At 45.4% G+C, this 14,362-nt stretch overlaps 1 protein-coding gene across 1 annotated transcript; it reads left to right on the top strand.

Moving 5' to 3' along the window:
• The first annotated feature begins 10,125 nt into the window (after positions 1-10,125).
• Positions 10,126-12,734, top strand: LOC148136485 (uncharacterized). Its single transcript, XM_087983435.1, has one exon. The coding sequence runs from the start codon at positions 11,557-11,559 to the stop codon at positions 12,649-12,651; it is 1,095 nt and encodes a 364-aa protein (XP_087839561.1). The 5' UTR covers positions 10,126-11,556; the 3' UTR covers positions 12,652-12,734.
• Positions 12,735-14,362: the final 1,628 nt, after the last annotated feature.

Raw genomic sequence — 14,362 nt, 5'->3', positions numbered from 1 at the left:
CCACCCTGTAAGTAATCTAATCTAATCTAATCTATGTCCCTCCTAATCTTTCCTGTTCATATTCCCATCCAGATGCCTTTTAAATGTCATTTGTACCAGCCTCCATCACTTCCTCTGGTAGCTCGTTCCATACACACACCATCCTCTGCATGACAAAGCTGCCCCTTCGGTTCCTTATAAATCTTTCTTATTTCAACTTGAACCTGTGTCCTCGAGTTTGAACTACCCTGCCTTGGGGAAAGGACGTTTGTTATTCATCCTGTCCTTAGAAAATCACTCATGATTTTCTATACCATTATAAGGTCACCCATCAGCCTCCGATGCTCCAGGGAAAATTGCCCCAGCCTATTCAGCCTCCTGCCTACACCGCAAACATTCCAACCCTTGCAATATCCTTGTAAATCTTTTAAGAACCCTTTCATGTTTCACAACATCCGTTCCTATAGCAGAGAGATGAGAATTGCATGCAATGCTCAAATCAATTTCATATACAGCCACAAAATAACCTCCCAACTCCTTGTATTGGCAAAAATATCTGGCCCCAAATTTTCACACCCCTCCCAAAATCTATGCCCTTTTCTCAAAATATTTTGCACTCCCAAATATTTGCCTCACTATGTATGCCTCCCCCACCCCGTGAATGGTCTACTGCCACAAATATTAGATTAGATTACATTACAGTCTGGAAACAGGCCCTTCGGCCCAACAAGTCCACACCGACCCGCCGAAGCGAACCCACCCATACCCCTACCCCTACATTTACCCCTTACCTAACACTACGGGCAATTTAGCATGGCCAATTCACCTGTCCCTGCACATCTTTGGACTGTGGGAGGAAACCGGAGCACCCGGAGGAAACCCACGCAGACACGGGGAGAACGTGCAAACTCCACACAGTCAGTCGCCTGAGGCGGGAATTGAACCCGGGTCTCTGGCGCTGCGAGGCAACAGTGCTAACCACTGTTGCTGAGCCTAATTCCCTGGGGCCAGAGGTAAATGAGTCTGTGTGCACTGACTGGTTTAATGCACAGCAAGATCCCAGTGCCAGAATTACAGAAGCTTCACCTCACAATGGGTGTCCTTTTGGGCTCCTTATTAAATGATCCTGGTCCTGTCCATTTCCCCAGGATTTGCCACAGAATGGCCCCGAGTATTCTTCCTGTGGAGACCACTCCTCAGCCCTGTCTCACACTCTGCGTCCTGTGCTCTCTTCTTCCAATTGTCTCTCTCCCTCTTACAACAGCCCCTCCCTCTCACCTCCCCCCCACCCTCCCCCAAATGCCACCATTGAGTATCACTCCACTCAGTTTCTTCAGCCCAATCCCTGCTGACCACTCTCCCCCTCAGGAACTCAGGGGCATGGTAACTGCCCCCTCTCACCTTCCCCTCGAAGACTCACCACCCCTCAGCTGGAGGATGTGGTGCAGAGACTGACTGGCCATTTGACTGACCAAATTAATTCAAATCAAGATCCCTGTCTGCAGCCATCCTCGGCACACTCTCAAAGAGAAAGTTACTTTGTACCCCTTCTTCTTCACCGCCCCAGTTGGATAACAATGCGTGTAAAACCTGGGTGAGATTGGAGGGAAACGTGGATCCCACTGAATCAAGGTAAATGGATGGCTGGAAAATGGGAAGCCAAAAATGAGATAACAAGGTTCCAGATAAAGTATATTCCTGTTAGAGTGAAAGGAAAAGCTGGTAGACGTAGGGAATGCTGGATGACAAGAGAAATTGATGTTTTGGTTAAGAAAAAGAAGGAAACGTAGGTCAGGGATAGACAGGAGAAATTAGGTGAATCCTTAGAAGAGTGGAAAGGCAGTAGGAGTATACTCAAGAAGGAAATCAGGAGGACAAAAAGGGGACATGAGATAGCTTTGGCAAATAGTGTCAAGGATAAAGGGTTCTTATAAACACATTAAGGGCAAAAGAGTAAATGGGGAGATAATATGGCCCCTCAAAGATCAGCAAAGCAGCCTATGTGTGGAACCACAGGAGATGGCAGAAGATATTACACCTGTATTTTGCATCAGTTTTTACTGTGGAGAATGACATGGAAGAATGTGGGGGAATAGATGGTGACATCTTGAAAATTGCCCATATTAAAGAGGAGGAGGTGCTGGATGTCTTGAAATGTATAAAACTGGATAAATCCCAGGACCTGATCAGGTGAATCGCAGAACTCTGTGAAAAGCTGGGGAAGTAATTGCTGGGCCCCTTGCTGAGATATTTCTATCATCGATAGATACACGTGAGGTACCAGAAGACTGGAGGTTGGCTAACGTGGTGCCACTGTTTAAACAAGGTGGTAAGGAAAAGCCAGGGAACTATAGACCTGTGTGACTGACATCAGTGGTGGGCAAGTTGTTGTCCTAAGGGAAAGGACTTACATGCATTTGGAAAGGCAAGGACTGATTAGGGATAGTCGGCATGGCTTTGTGCATTGGAAATCATGTCTCATGAACTACATAAGAGTTTATTGAAGTAACAAAGAGGATTGATGAGGACAGAGCGGTGGACATGATCTATATGCACTTCTGTAAGGCGCTCAACAGGCTCCCCATGGGAGGCTGGTGAGCAAGGTTAGATCTCATGGAATACAATGAGAACTAATCATTTCAATACAGAACTGGCTCGAAGGTAGAAGAAAGAGGTTGTTGGTGGAGGATTGCTTTTCAGACTGGAGACCTGTAACTAGTGGAATGCCACATGGATCGTACTGAGTCCACTACTTTTTGTCATTTTTTATAAATGATTTGTATGTAAACATAGGAAGGGGGACAGTTAGTAAGTTTACAAATGAAACAAAAATTGGAGGTGTAATGGACAGCGAAGAAGGAAAACTCAGAGTACAACAGGATCATGTTCAAATGGGCCAATGGGTTGAGTGCTGGCAAAAGGAGTTTAATTTACATAAATGTGAGGTGCTGCATTTTGTAAAAGCAAATCATAGCAAGACTTATACACTTAATTTTAAGGACCGAGGGAGTGTTGTTGAACAAAGAGACCTTGGAATGCAGGTTCATAGTTCCTTGAAAGTAGAGTTACAGGTAGATAGGATAGTGAAGAATGCTTTCCTTTTATTATTTAGTATTGAGTATAGGAATTGGAGGGTCATGTTACAGCTGAACAAGACATTGATTAGGCCACTTTTCGAATATCATGTGCAATTCTGGTCTCCTTCCTGTTGGAAGGATGTTGTGAAACTTGAAATGGTTCAGAAAAGATGAACAAGGATTTTGCCACGGTTGGAGAATTTGAGCTAGCGGGAGAGGCAGAATAGACTGGCGATGTTTTCTCTGAAGCATCAGAGGCTGAGAGGTAACCTTATAGAAGTTTATGAAATCAGGAGGGGCATGGATAGGATAAATAAAGAAAGTCTTCTATCTAGGGAGCCCAGAACTAGCGAGCATAGGTTTAGAGTGAGAGCGGAAAAGATATAAAAGGGACCTAAGGGGCGACTTTTTCATGCATACGATTGCACATGTATGGAATGAGCTGCCAGAGAAAGTCGTGAAAGCTGGTACATTTAAAAGGCATCTAAATGGGTGTATGAATAGGAAGGGTTTAGTGGGACATGGGCCAGTACTGTCAAATGGGACTAGATGAGGTTTGGATATCTGGACGGCATGGATGAATTGGACCAAAGGGTCTGTTTCCATGCTGTACATCTCAATGACTCTATAACTGTATAGTACCCTGTGTCAATGAGTCCAAGATTTCCCAATGCTGCCTCCCCAGTCACTGGGACAGAGCAGAGGGCTCATGGAGGAAAAAAAGCAAGGGCAGCATGGTGGCTCAGTGGTTAGCACAGCTGCCTCACAGTACGAGAGACCCAGGTTAGATTCTAGCCTCAGGCGACTGTCTGTGTGGAGTTTGCACATTCTCCCTGTGTCTGCATGGCTTTCTTCCTACAATCCAAAGATGGGCAGGTCAGGTGAATTGGCATGCTAAATTACCCATAGTGTTTGATGCATTAGTTAGAGGGAAATGGGTTTGTGTGGGTTACTCTTCGGGGTTGGTGATGACTTGTTGGGCCGAGGGGTCTATTCCCACACTGTAGAGAATGGAATCTAATCTAAAATGCAAGGAGAAAACGATGGAAGGATAGAGAAAGGGAGGGAGAGAAAGGTAGACGGAGATCGCAAGATAGAGAGTGAAATCCTTAGGGATGAAACAGAATGTCAGCAGGTATGGGAAGAAAGTGGGGATAGAGGGATGGAAAACCCAGGAAAAGAAAGTAGGGAAGATGGAGAGAAATCCCAGGGACAGGCATAGGATAGAATCAGCGAGACATTTGCAAAAACAGAGAGGTAGAGCTGAGAGAGTGCTTGTACCACTGCAATGCAGATAAAATGGTCGACAGACAAGAACAGCAAGATTCTACAGAGCTGAGAGAAAGATGCAGAGAGAGATGAACAAAGATATTGGTTTTGGAAAAATTGAACGATTAAGCATTCCTGAAAAAAATGGTGGGGTGACAAACAAGCAGAGAAATGTAACAAGGGAATTCGCAGGGGAATGTGAACAGGATGGAGATGTGAAGGATGAGGAGAGGGAGATTGAAGGAAAGACGTGGGAGAGACAGCTGGGAACGTGGAAGTAAAGACAGAGGGAGTCAGTGAAATCTGTGGGGTTAGCCCCTTTACCATCTTTTTGCCCCTTTAACTCACCCTTTCCCAGAGCTTGTCCCTTGTGGTATAAATCCCAGAGACAGCCTGAACCCCACAATTGATTTCCCCTTGTGTTAATGAAGGACAAGGAGAAAGCTCTTGTCTGACAATTCCTCATGGCAGAATAATGTAATTCTCGCTATCGCTGTATTTGTCAGAGTTTCAGATCCCAATTCAAATGTTGAATCAGTCATGATCCTATTCAATGGCAGAGCAGGCTCGAGACGCTGAATGGCCTCTTCTATTCCTATTTTGGATGGTCGTATGTTCTCAGTGTAATCTTCCAGCTCTTGGCCGAAACACTGGAGTCTATGACTAGACAGGACTGATCTGAAGAGTGCTCCACTCTTCTGAGAGTTTCAGAGTGAATCAGCCTTTCTGGATTAGAGTTCCAGGCTCTGTGTGAGAAGTGAAATCCCCTTGAAGCTCCCCTTAGTCTCTCACTGCAAGGTGGAGCAGGCCAGTCACAGGGAAGCAAATAGCAGACCCGATGTTCTCTGTCCTCCAGCGCAGTTTGGGAAGGACACATGGAGAGACTATTTCCTTCAGTGGCTTCCCGTGGCCTCCCTTATGGCTCGAGCAGGCCAAATGGCCTTGCTCATGGTTCCTATTGAAGTGAAGACTGGCTATAACTGTGTTGTACACGGTGTGCCCCCTGAAGTGAGGTTGGTGAGCTCAGTTGGATGGAGAGTTAGTTTGCAATGGAGAGTGATGCCAACAGTGTGGGTTAGCACGTGGGAGATTAGAAATGTAGCTTCTGCAGGTGGGGGAGGGGGTGTTGTGGGGGGAGGTGAAGGGGAACATTAGACAAACAGTCGCGGGATTTTTGCAGCATACTTAAGGCTAAGATTTTAACGAATATAGAGGCTTTTGTTTAAGAAATAGTTTTAAACTAGGAAATAACTTTCAAGTGTTGTAGTTGACCACAAAAGAAGCAGTTGGGGCATTTCACAATAAAGCTTATAGTTTGATAAGAGAAACTGGATAAAAGAACAAGCTGTAACAAACAAGGAACAAAGAATGCAGACATACAAGGACAGCAGGATGGCCAGATAAGAAAATAATGAGAGAGAGAAAAAAACAAGTGAGGTAATCGGCTTATGATAGGATGGGAAAAGGGAGGCGCGATTCCGCAACTTGCAAACTGAATAAGAATGCTTACGTGCTTTGTTTTCGCGCGCATTTTTGCTTGATTGCAGAGGCGTCCAGTACTTGCAAGGCCGTAATAAATGGTTCTTGTTTCCAAGGCTTTGTCTCAGGCTGATTTGTGAGTGAGTTCTGTTTCTCACAATTGGTGACCTCGTTCCGGGATCCAAAACTCTGACCGCTCGACACTATTGGGACGACGAGGGAGGTGCACCTTGCCAATTTCGGTGATCTCCGACTCCCTTGCATGTCGATCACAGTTTGGGCAAGTACGACCCTGGAAACAAGGCGGGCAGACGCACCGGGTTCGGTCGGGCAACTCTTGTGCACAAGACCCGGGTAGGGAAAGGTCTTTAAGGATATATCCGGGCGACTGGGTGCAGTGGTATTTGCTGCAGGAATTGCCGCGGGACGGGGCACACTGAAATGACCAGGTAACTCTGTGCACAAACCAAGGTAAGAAAAGAGACCTTTAAGTATTGCCTTGGTGGTCGGGACATACACAAGTACAGGGCATTGGCCTAGGAACCCTCCAACCACAAGGGATGAACTCGGATTTCACCAGTTTCCTCATTTCCCCTCCCCCCACCCTGTCTCAGTCAAATCCATCGAATTCAGCACCGCCTTCCTAACCTGCAATCTTCTTCCCGACCTCTCCGCCCCCACCACAGTCTGACCTATCACCCTCACCTTGACCTCTTTCCACCTATCACATTTCCGACGCCACTCACCCAAGTCCCTCCTCCCTACCTTTTACCTTAGCCTGCTGGACAAACTTTCCTCATTCCTGAAGACGGGCTTATGCCCGAAACGTCGATTCTCCTGTTCCCTTGATGCTGCCTGATCTGCTGCGCTTTTCCAGCAACACATTTCCAGCTCTGATCTCCAGCAGCTGCAGACCTCACTTTCTCCTCCGTTATAAAAATAAAGCATATGTGAATGGAAAACAGCCTGTGTCAGAAGGGCTAGTAGCTGAAGGGCTGCTGAGGGTGCACTTCATAACTAACTTATGGCCAGACATCCAGAAAAATATTCAAAAGCTAGAGGAGTCGTTGTGGGAAGCTCAAAGTGTCTGTGAGACATGGTGTCTGTGTGTGTGTGTGTGTGTGTGTGAGTGTGAGTGAGAGTGAGAGTGAGAGAGAAAAGAACTGTACAGCTAGTAGAAAGCTTAACCCTTTGTGATTCGGTTTGAATGCACACTTGTTTGTTGGTGATTGAATGTTAACAATTAATTAAATTTGCAATAATGGGATGCAAGAGGAGTTGCCTGTGTAATGATCGATCTACAAATAACGTTAAAGAGGGATATATCCCGCCCAACAGTTCTTTGGGGAGAATGTTGGGTAATTGGGAACACAACTCCCGGATGCGGGAGAAAGATAAGCCTACAATGATAAACTATTGTTGTTTCATTTGGACTAGAGAAAGTATTAAGGCGTCTAGTATTTTTTGGCCCAAATATGGGTCTGATGAGGATTGGCTGTCAAGATCTTAATATATATGTCAATCAAAAAGAACCATACAATCAAAAAGAGTCCGATTATGCGGCTTGATGGATAGGGAGCGCGCGAGTAAAATTATGTCCAATGAATACGGAGGTATCTGGGAAAGAACAGAAAAAGAATGAACAAGGGAAGCCACAATGGGATCCTTTAACGTGTTTGCCGCCCCGATATACTACTCCCCGGAATGAGCCTACAGCTCCCGAAGTAAAACCGAATCCAGAGACAAAGGGGAATGGACTCTGAACTAAAAGATGCAGAACCTAGGGGACTCAGAATCACTGGAGCCACCACACGTAAAGACAGAAGGAAGAACTGTTACGTGAGGCACAGAAAGTGAATGTGAAAAGGGAAGACAAAAAGCAGAAAGAGAAAGCCAAAATGATGGTGGCGGCAATAGAAGAAATAACAAAAAGGAGAATGGGATCAAGGGATAACAGGAAGGGTAGGGGAGGACACGAAAGACAAGGGTCAGATACCCGGGAAAGGAGGCAACAGGCAGGGTGTTACCATTGCAGGAAAGTGGGGCATTTTAAATGGGAATGCCCGGAATTAGCATGAGAAAGGGAAGCTGTTTCCCGAATGACCCTAGATGAAGATTATGGGGGGTCAGGTGCACCTTCCTCTGAGACCCACCGGGTACCCTTGATAAATTTAAAGGTGGGACCTGAAGGGGAGGAGGCAGTAGTTTTGGTGGACACAGGAGCGGCACGGTCATCCCTAAGTTTTAGACCTACCAGCGTTAAATTGACTAAGGAGTATCTTAAGGTTTCCAGAGTAAAAGGCAAAGAATTCTTGGTGCCTATTTTTGAACCAACCCTAATTAGAAGAAGTGATGAGGAAGTGATAGGACAATTACTATATATTCCTGACATTGGAAGTAATCTATTAGGTAGGGATTTGATTATATTGCTGGGCTTAAAAATTGGGTGGAGGATAGTGCAGTAACTGTAACGATGGCTATGTTAACACCTAGTGAAGAAAAACAAATCAGCCGTGAGGTGTGGGCGAAAGCGGATAACACAGGGCATCTAAATATTACTCCGTTGGTGATTAACGTTGACTCGAGAAGATGAGACGGTTCGGGTTAGACAATACCTGATATCGTTGGAAGGCCATAGAGGTCTGCAACTAGTTATAGATTCTTTAGTTAAAAACTGGACTGTTAGAACCATGCATGTCGCCCTTTAATACCCCTATACTGCCCGTCCGCAAACCAGATCTTAGGGTGCAGGATCTTAGGGCATTGAACCGATTGGTTCGAACACGACACCCAGTGTTACCTAGTCCATATACTTTGCTCGGCAAAATACCGTGTAACCACCGCTGGTTTAGTGCAATAGATTTAAAAGATGCATTCTGGGCTTGTCCTCTGGCCCCAGAAAGCCGCGACATGTTTGCTTTTGAATGGCAAAACCCATACACTGGTAGAAAACAACAGTTCCGATGGACAGTACTTCCCCAGGGATTCACAGAATCACCTAATCTATTCGGGCAAGTACTGGAACAGGTCCTGGAACAACATAAAATGCCTCGGGGAACGTCATTGTTACAATATGTGGACGATTTACTTGTATCAGGACAAAAGAGAGATGACGTGAGTTTAACCACCAATAGACTGTTAAATCTCCTAGGGCAACAGGGTTTAAGAGTATCTAGGAATAAATTGCAATATGTAGAGAAAGAGGTGAAATACTTAGGACACCTTATTAGTGAGGGCACTAGGCGCATTAACCCTGAGAGAATTAAAGGGATAGGAGAACTGCCCCTTCCGACCACCAATTACGGACGTTCTTGGGGCTGGTGGGCTATTGTAGATTATGGATAGAAGCATCTGCCCAGAAAACGAAGGGGTTACATTACAAATTGACAGAATCTGAACATGAAAGACTGCACTGGACAGAAGAAGAAAAGGAAGGGTTACATGAGTTGAAGCGTAGTCTAATACGAGCTCCGGTGTTGGCCCTTCCCTCCCTAGATAAACCATTCCACTTTTTTGGGACAGTAAATGATGGAGCAGCCTTCGAAGTGTTAACCCAGAAAGGAGGGGGAAAGAGACAGCTCATAGCCTTCCTATCCAAGATCTTGGACCCTGTCTCGAGAGGATGGCCTGAATGTATACAGGCAGTAGCAGCCACTGCCATACTGGTAGACGAAAGCCGTAAATTTACTTTTGGAGGGGCACTAGTCGTTAGTACCCCCCATCAAGTTAGAACGGTGTTAAACCAAAAGGCGGGAGACGGTTGACAGACTCACGAATCTTAAAATATTAAGTCATCCTGATGGAGAGAGATGACTTTGTGTTAGCAACAGACACCTGTCTAAATCCAGCTACCTTCCTATGGAAAGGAGAACCTCTGGACAAACGAGAATTAGAACATGACTGTCTGGATATCATAGAGTATCAAACCAAAGTTAGACAGGACCTAAAGGATATCCCCTTACATGACGGGGAGAGTCTGTTTATAGACGGGTCATCAAGAATAGTACAAAGAAAAAGACACAATGGATTTGCGGTAGTGGACGGTAATGTGAATCGAAAGGTTGAGGCTGACCGGTTGCCTAACACATAGTCGGCCCAGACTTGTGAGTTGTATGCATTGAACCAAGCTTTAAAACAATTAGAGAACCAAAATGGGACAATTTACACTGACTCTCAGTATGCCTATGGGGTGGTACATACCTTCGTAAAAATATGGCAAGAACGTGGACTAATCAATAGCCGGGGAAAGGAATTGATACACAAAAGGTTGATAGGACAAGTGTTGAAAAATTTGGAATTACCCCGGGAAATAGCTATAGTCCATGTATCTGGGCATCAGAAGGGGAACACTCCAGAAGCAAGAGGGAATAGGCTAGCAGACGAGGCAGCCAAAGAGGCAGCTATGAACCATACAGTAACAAAAATACGGGTTCTCACGCCCATAGTGGAGTCCCCTTCCGTGAACCCCGTGTACACGGAAGAAGAGGAAAAGGAATTCCAGGAAATGGGGGCCACTAAGACAACCCAAGTAATATGGATCATCCCAGAAGGAAGGGAGTTACTAAGTAAACCAGTCATGAGAAACATCCTAACCACCTTGCACCAAGGCAGTCATTGGGACTCCCAAGCTATGTGTGATATAGTGTTAAGGAAGTATGGATATCAAGGGATATACATATTAGCCAAGGTATGCGCAGCATGCCCGACTTGCCAAAAGGTTGATAAGAAAGTAACGAGAGGGGGGGCCAAGAGGTGGAAGAAATCCTGAGGTAAGACCTTTTGAAAGAATACAGGTAGATTACACAGAATTACCCCCAGTAGGAAACAAAAGTACTTATTAGTCCTAATGGATCACCTAACTGGGTGGGTGGAGGCATTTCCAATGTCCTCAGCTACCTCGAAGGGAGTATTGAAAACTCTTTTAGAACATATAATTCCTCGATATGGAGTGGTGGAAAGTATAGATTCAGACCAAGGTAGCCATTTTACCTCTAAGATACTACAAGATGTAATGGCGGGATTAGAAATCTCTTGGGTATTCCACACTCCTTGGCACCCGCCATCCTCTGGATGGGTGAAACGAATGAATCAAACCTTAAAGAAGCAATTGTCTAGGCTAGTCCTACAGACTCGATTACCTTGGACAAAATGTTTACCTATGGCGTTACTACACATTAGGACTGCGCCTAGGCATGATATTGGCCTCTCTCCTTATGAGATGATGTTTGGATTACCTTTCTTGGGTGGAAAAGGGGAATTACCAACTGTAGAGTTCAATGATAAGTTTTTAAAGAACTATATTGTGGCGCTCGGCTGTTCTTTGTCTGTCCTTAGGAAGAAGGGTCTGTTGACCCAGACACCTCCACTTCAGTTTGCAGTACATCGGATACGACCGGGTGATTTGGTCCTGATCAAAACCTGGAAAGATACCAAACTGCACCCAAGCTGGGAGGGACGGTTCCTAACCCGCCTGACTACTGAAACAGCCATCCGAACTGCTGAAAAAGGGTGGACTCATCACACTCGTGTTAAGGGCCCCATGGACGCTCCTTCCCCTTCGGCAGGGTGGCAAGCTCATCCTACAGACAACCCTCTGAAAGTCAAGCTGAGCAAAAAGAATGGATTGAGATAAGAGACTATTAAGTATTGGTTAAAAAAACTGTATCCCAAAACAATTGTAAGTGTTGCATGGACTCACTACTCCCTGGTATTTAAAGCTTTAGGGAATAGACAGATAGGGTTGTGAGCTGAAATGAGTGTCCAGCTTTATATTGTCACGATAATATTGGCACTAGCTGCCAAGGGGGGTGGGAAAAATCATTTTACCACTTTATATCAGAATTATGCTAAATTAAAGGGGCATACCGACTGTTGGGTATGTGCGGAGATCCCACACCATTGGGAATCTGGAATTCCTCTCACGGTAATACCACTTACCAAAGAAGAAGTGTACGATGTACAACAATTTGACTCGGGCTCAAATGATACAATTTGGAGATTTGAAAGGGGTAATTATAACTTTGCGGGATGGTTCCCTCAACCAGCCCCAAAACCTCTGGGTGCTATCGATGGCCTTAGAGTTTTCCCATTGAAAGTAGCAGTAAATACCACTTGTTTCTGTAATCAGAATGATACCGCACCCTTCCGATTAGGAAAATCAAATTGTGTCTACACCAGCCAAGCCACTGCCACGACCATTCCCCGAATGTTAAACGGAACATATTGGGTATGCAGCCTGAAGGCCTATCCATTTATTCCCGGGGAAAAATACATTCGCGTGACCGAATGTATACGAATGCATGCATGTCGAGATGTTGATCAAACACTGCCTCAAAGCCAGAAAGGCTGGAGTGGCTGCTGCTACCTCGCCTATATAATTCCCTACTTGAGGCTATTAAAGAGAGCCCCAAAAGTACCTCGAAATAAACAGGGAGGAAGGCGAGTAACCCGGAAAGTAACCAAAAGAGATCGCCTCCTTTGGACTTTGATACCTGTGTATGGGACCGCTCGAGCAGGAGTAGAAATACAAAAGTTGGCGGCTTCCCTGGAAGAGTTGGCCAACAATACTGCTGATGCATTGGCCGAAACCCAATCCCAAGTAGCAGCCATAACGACCGAAATTATTGCCACTAGACTAACGACCCTTCAGAACAGGATGGCTCTGGATTATGTTCTAGCAGAGAAGAGTGGTACCTGTACACTAATTGGAGAGGAATGTTGTACGTACATACCTGAGGTCTCCTCTAACATTACTGATATCTCCAAGCATGTGCGAGACAAAATTGCCAAGATAAGGGAGGCTGGTAATCGGTACCGGAACGAAAAAAGGATGGGAATGGAGGATTGACTGGTTGGGGAAGGTGGTTAGTCAATCTGGCTATCAATGGATTATAGATATTAGTGGGTCTGGTGGTAGGGTTCAATGTCCTGAAATGGGTAATGAGCCGACTGATGACATCCCTTGTGGAAGGAACCCAAATAAATCATCAGATGCTTTTACAATCAGCAGGTGATATGCAACAAAGAGAAAGTCAAAGAATGCTTCTAGAGTTCGAGGGACGAACAGTACAAATGTAAAATGTAAGATTGTGAACCTCATCGCCAAAAGGCGGAAGAGGGCAGATCATAAAAAAATGGATTAAAGGAGACTTAATAAGTGCAGAAACAACAGTTTAAAAAAAAGGAAAGGGGAAATTGTGGGAGATTAGAAATGTCGTTTCTGCAGGTGGGGGAGGGGGTGTTGTGGGGGGAGGGGAAGGGGAATATTACACAAACGGTCACGGGATTCTTGCAGCATACTTAAGGCTAAGATTTTAACCAATATAGAGGTTTTTGTTTAAGAAATAGTTTTAAACTAAGAAATAATTTAAAGTGGTGTAGTTGACCACAAAAGAAGCAGTAGGGGCATTTCACAATAAAGCTTATAGTATGATAAAACTGGATAAAAGAACAAGCTGTAACAAACAAGGAGCAAAGAAAGCAGACATACAAGGACAGCAGGAGGCCAGATAAGAAAATAACGAGAGAGAGAAAAAAACAAGTGAGGTAATCGGCTTATGATAGGATGCGAAAAGGGAGGCGTGATTCCGCAACTTGCAAACTGAATAAGAATGCTTACGTGCTTTGTTTTCACGCGCATTTTTGCTTGATTGCAGAGGCGTCTGGTACTTGCAAGGCTGTAATAAATGGTTCTTGTTTCCAAGGCTTTGTCTCAGGCTGATGTATGAGTGAGTTCTGTTTCTCACACCATGAAGGATTCTCAACCTCTCCCCTCACCTGGGGCACGCTGACCCTCTGATCCACCAGCCACGATATGAAATGGTGTTAGACCAAACAGGTGAACGGTCACATTGAGGGGACTGAGTGTGGAAGGTTCTTGTCCCAATGGATCAGGGATCGCCATAAGATGGAACAGCAGAAGGAAGTGATTCCCTCCCAAAGTCTGCTCCACCTTTCACTCAGACCATGGTTGATCTGATCATTCTCAACCCAACTTTCCTTTCCCCATCCCCATAACCCGCTGCCCCCCACCCCATTACTGAATAATATCCCTATCCTTCACGTTGGAAGATCACATTCCCAGTTCTCAAGGAGGACACTTACTCAGAACACTTACAAAAATAAATGTCCCGGGAGATTTTCCAAGACAGTGAAATCTTTGATTGTCTGCACAATAAGTTAATGAAGAAGGGTTGTTGTTTTTCCGACCTGCTGTCGGTTGTGACGAAGGGTGAACGGGCAGGAACCGTCCCTTTGCTTTAATCGCACAGAAGCTGCCGAGTCTCTCCAGGGATTCACCTCCACTTGGCGGCACCGCAAGCCCTATTGGCCGGCACCATGAGATTGACAGAACCCTTACCCAATCGGAGCCGGCTGCTGAGTTAAATACCGCCCTTCGGTGTTTCGAGCTGCGCCGTTTAACCGACACTGCGCGAGGGAGGGATGGGCCTTGCGCATGCGTAACATTTCAAACCGGGACCCGCGCGACGGCCGTTGGTTCGTCTTCTCTGGGATTTCGGCTGCACTGGACTCTGAAGGTTTGCTTAAAACCAAAATCC

Source organism: Chiloscyllium plagiosum, unplaced genomic scaffold, assembly GCF_037043375.1.
Source record: "Chiloscyllium plagiosum isolate Xiang-an unplaced genomic scaffold, Cpla_swu_hap1 HiC_scaffold_45, whole genome shotgun sequence".
Lineage (NCBI taxonomy): Eukaryota > Metazoa > Chordata > Chondrichthyes > Orectolobiformes > Hemiscylliidae > Chiloscyllium > Chiloscyllium plagiosum.
Note: the sequence above shows the minus strand (reverse complement) of the source record. Positions and strands in the feature narration are given on the sequence as shown.

Excerpts from the sequence above, each read along its gene's own strand:
- LOC148136485 (XM_087983435.1), top strand. The coding sequence starts at position 11,557 with ATGAGTGTCCAGCTTTATATTGTCACGATAATATTGGCACTAGCTGCC.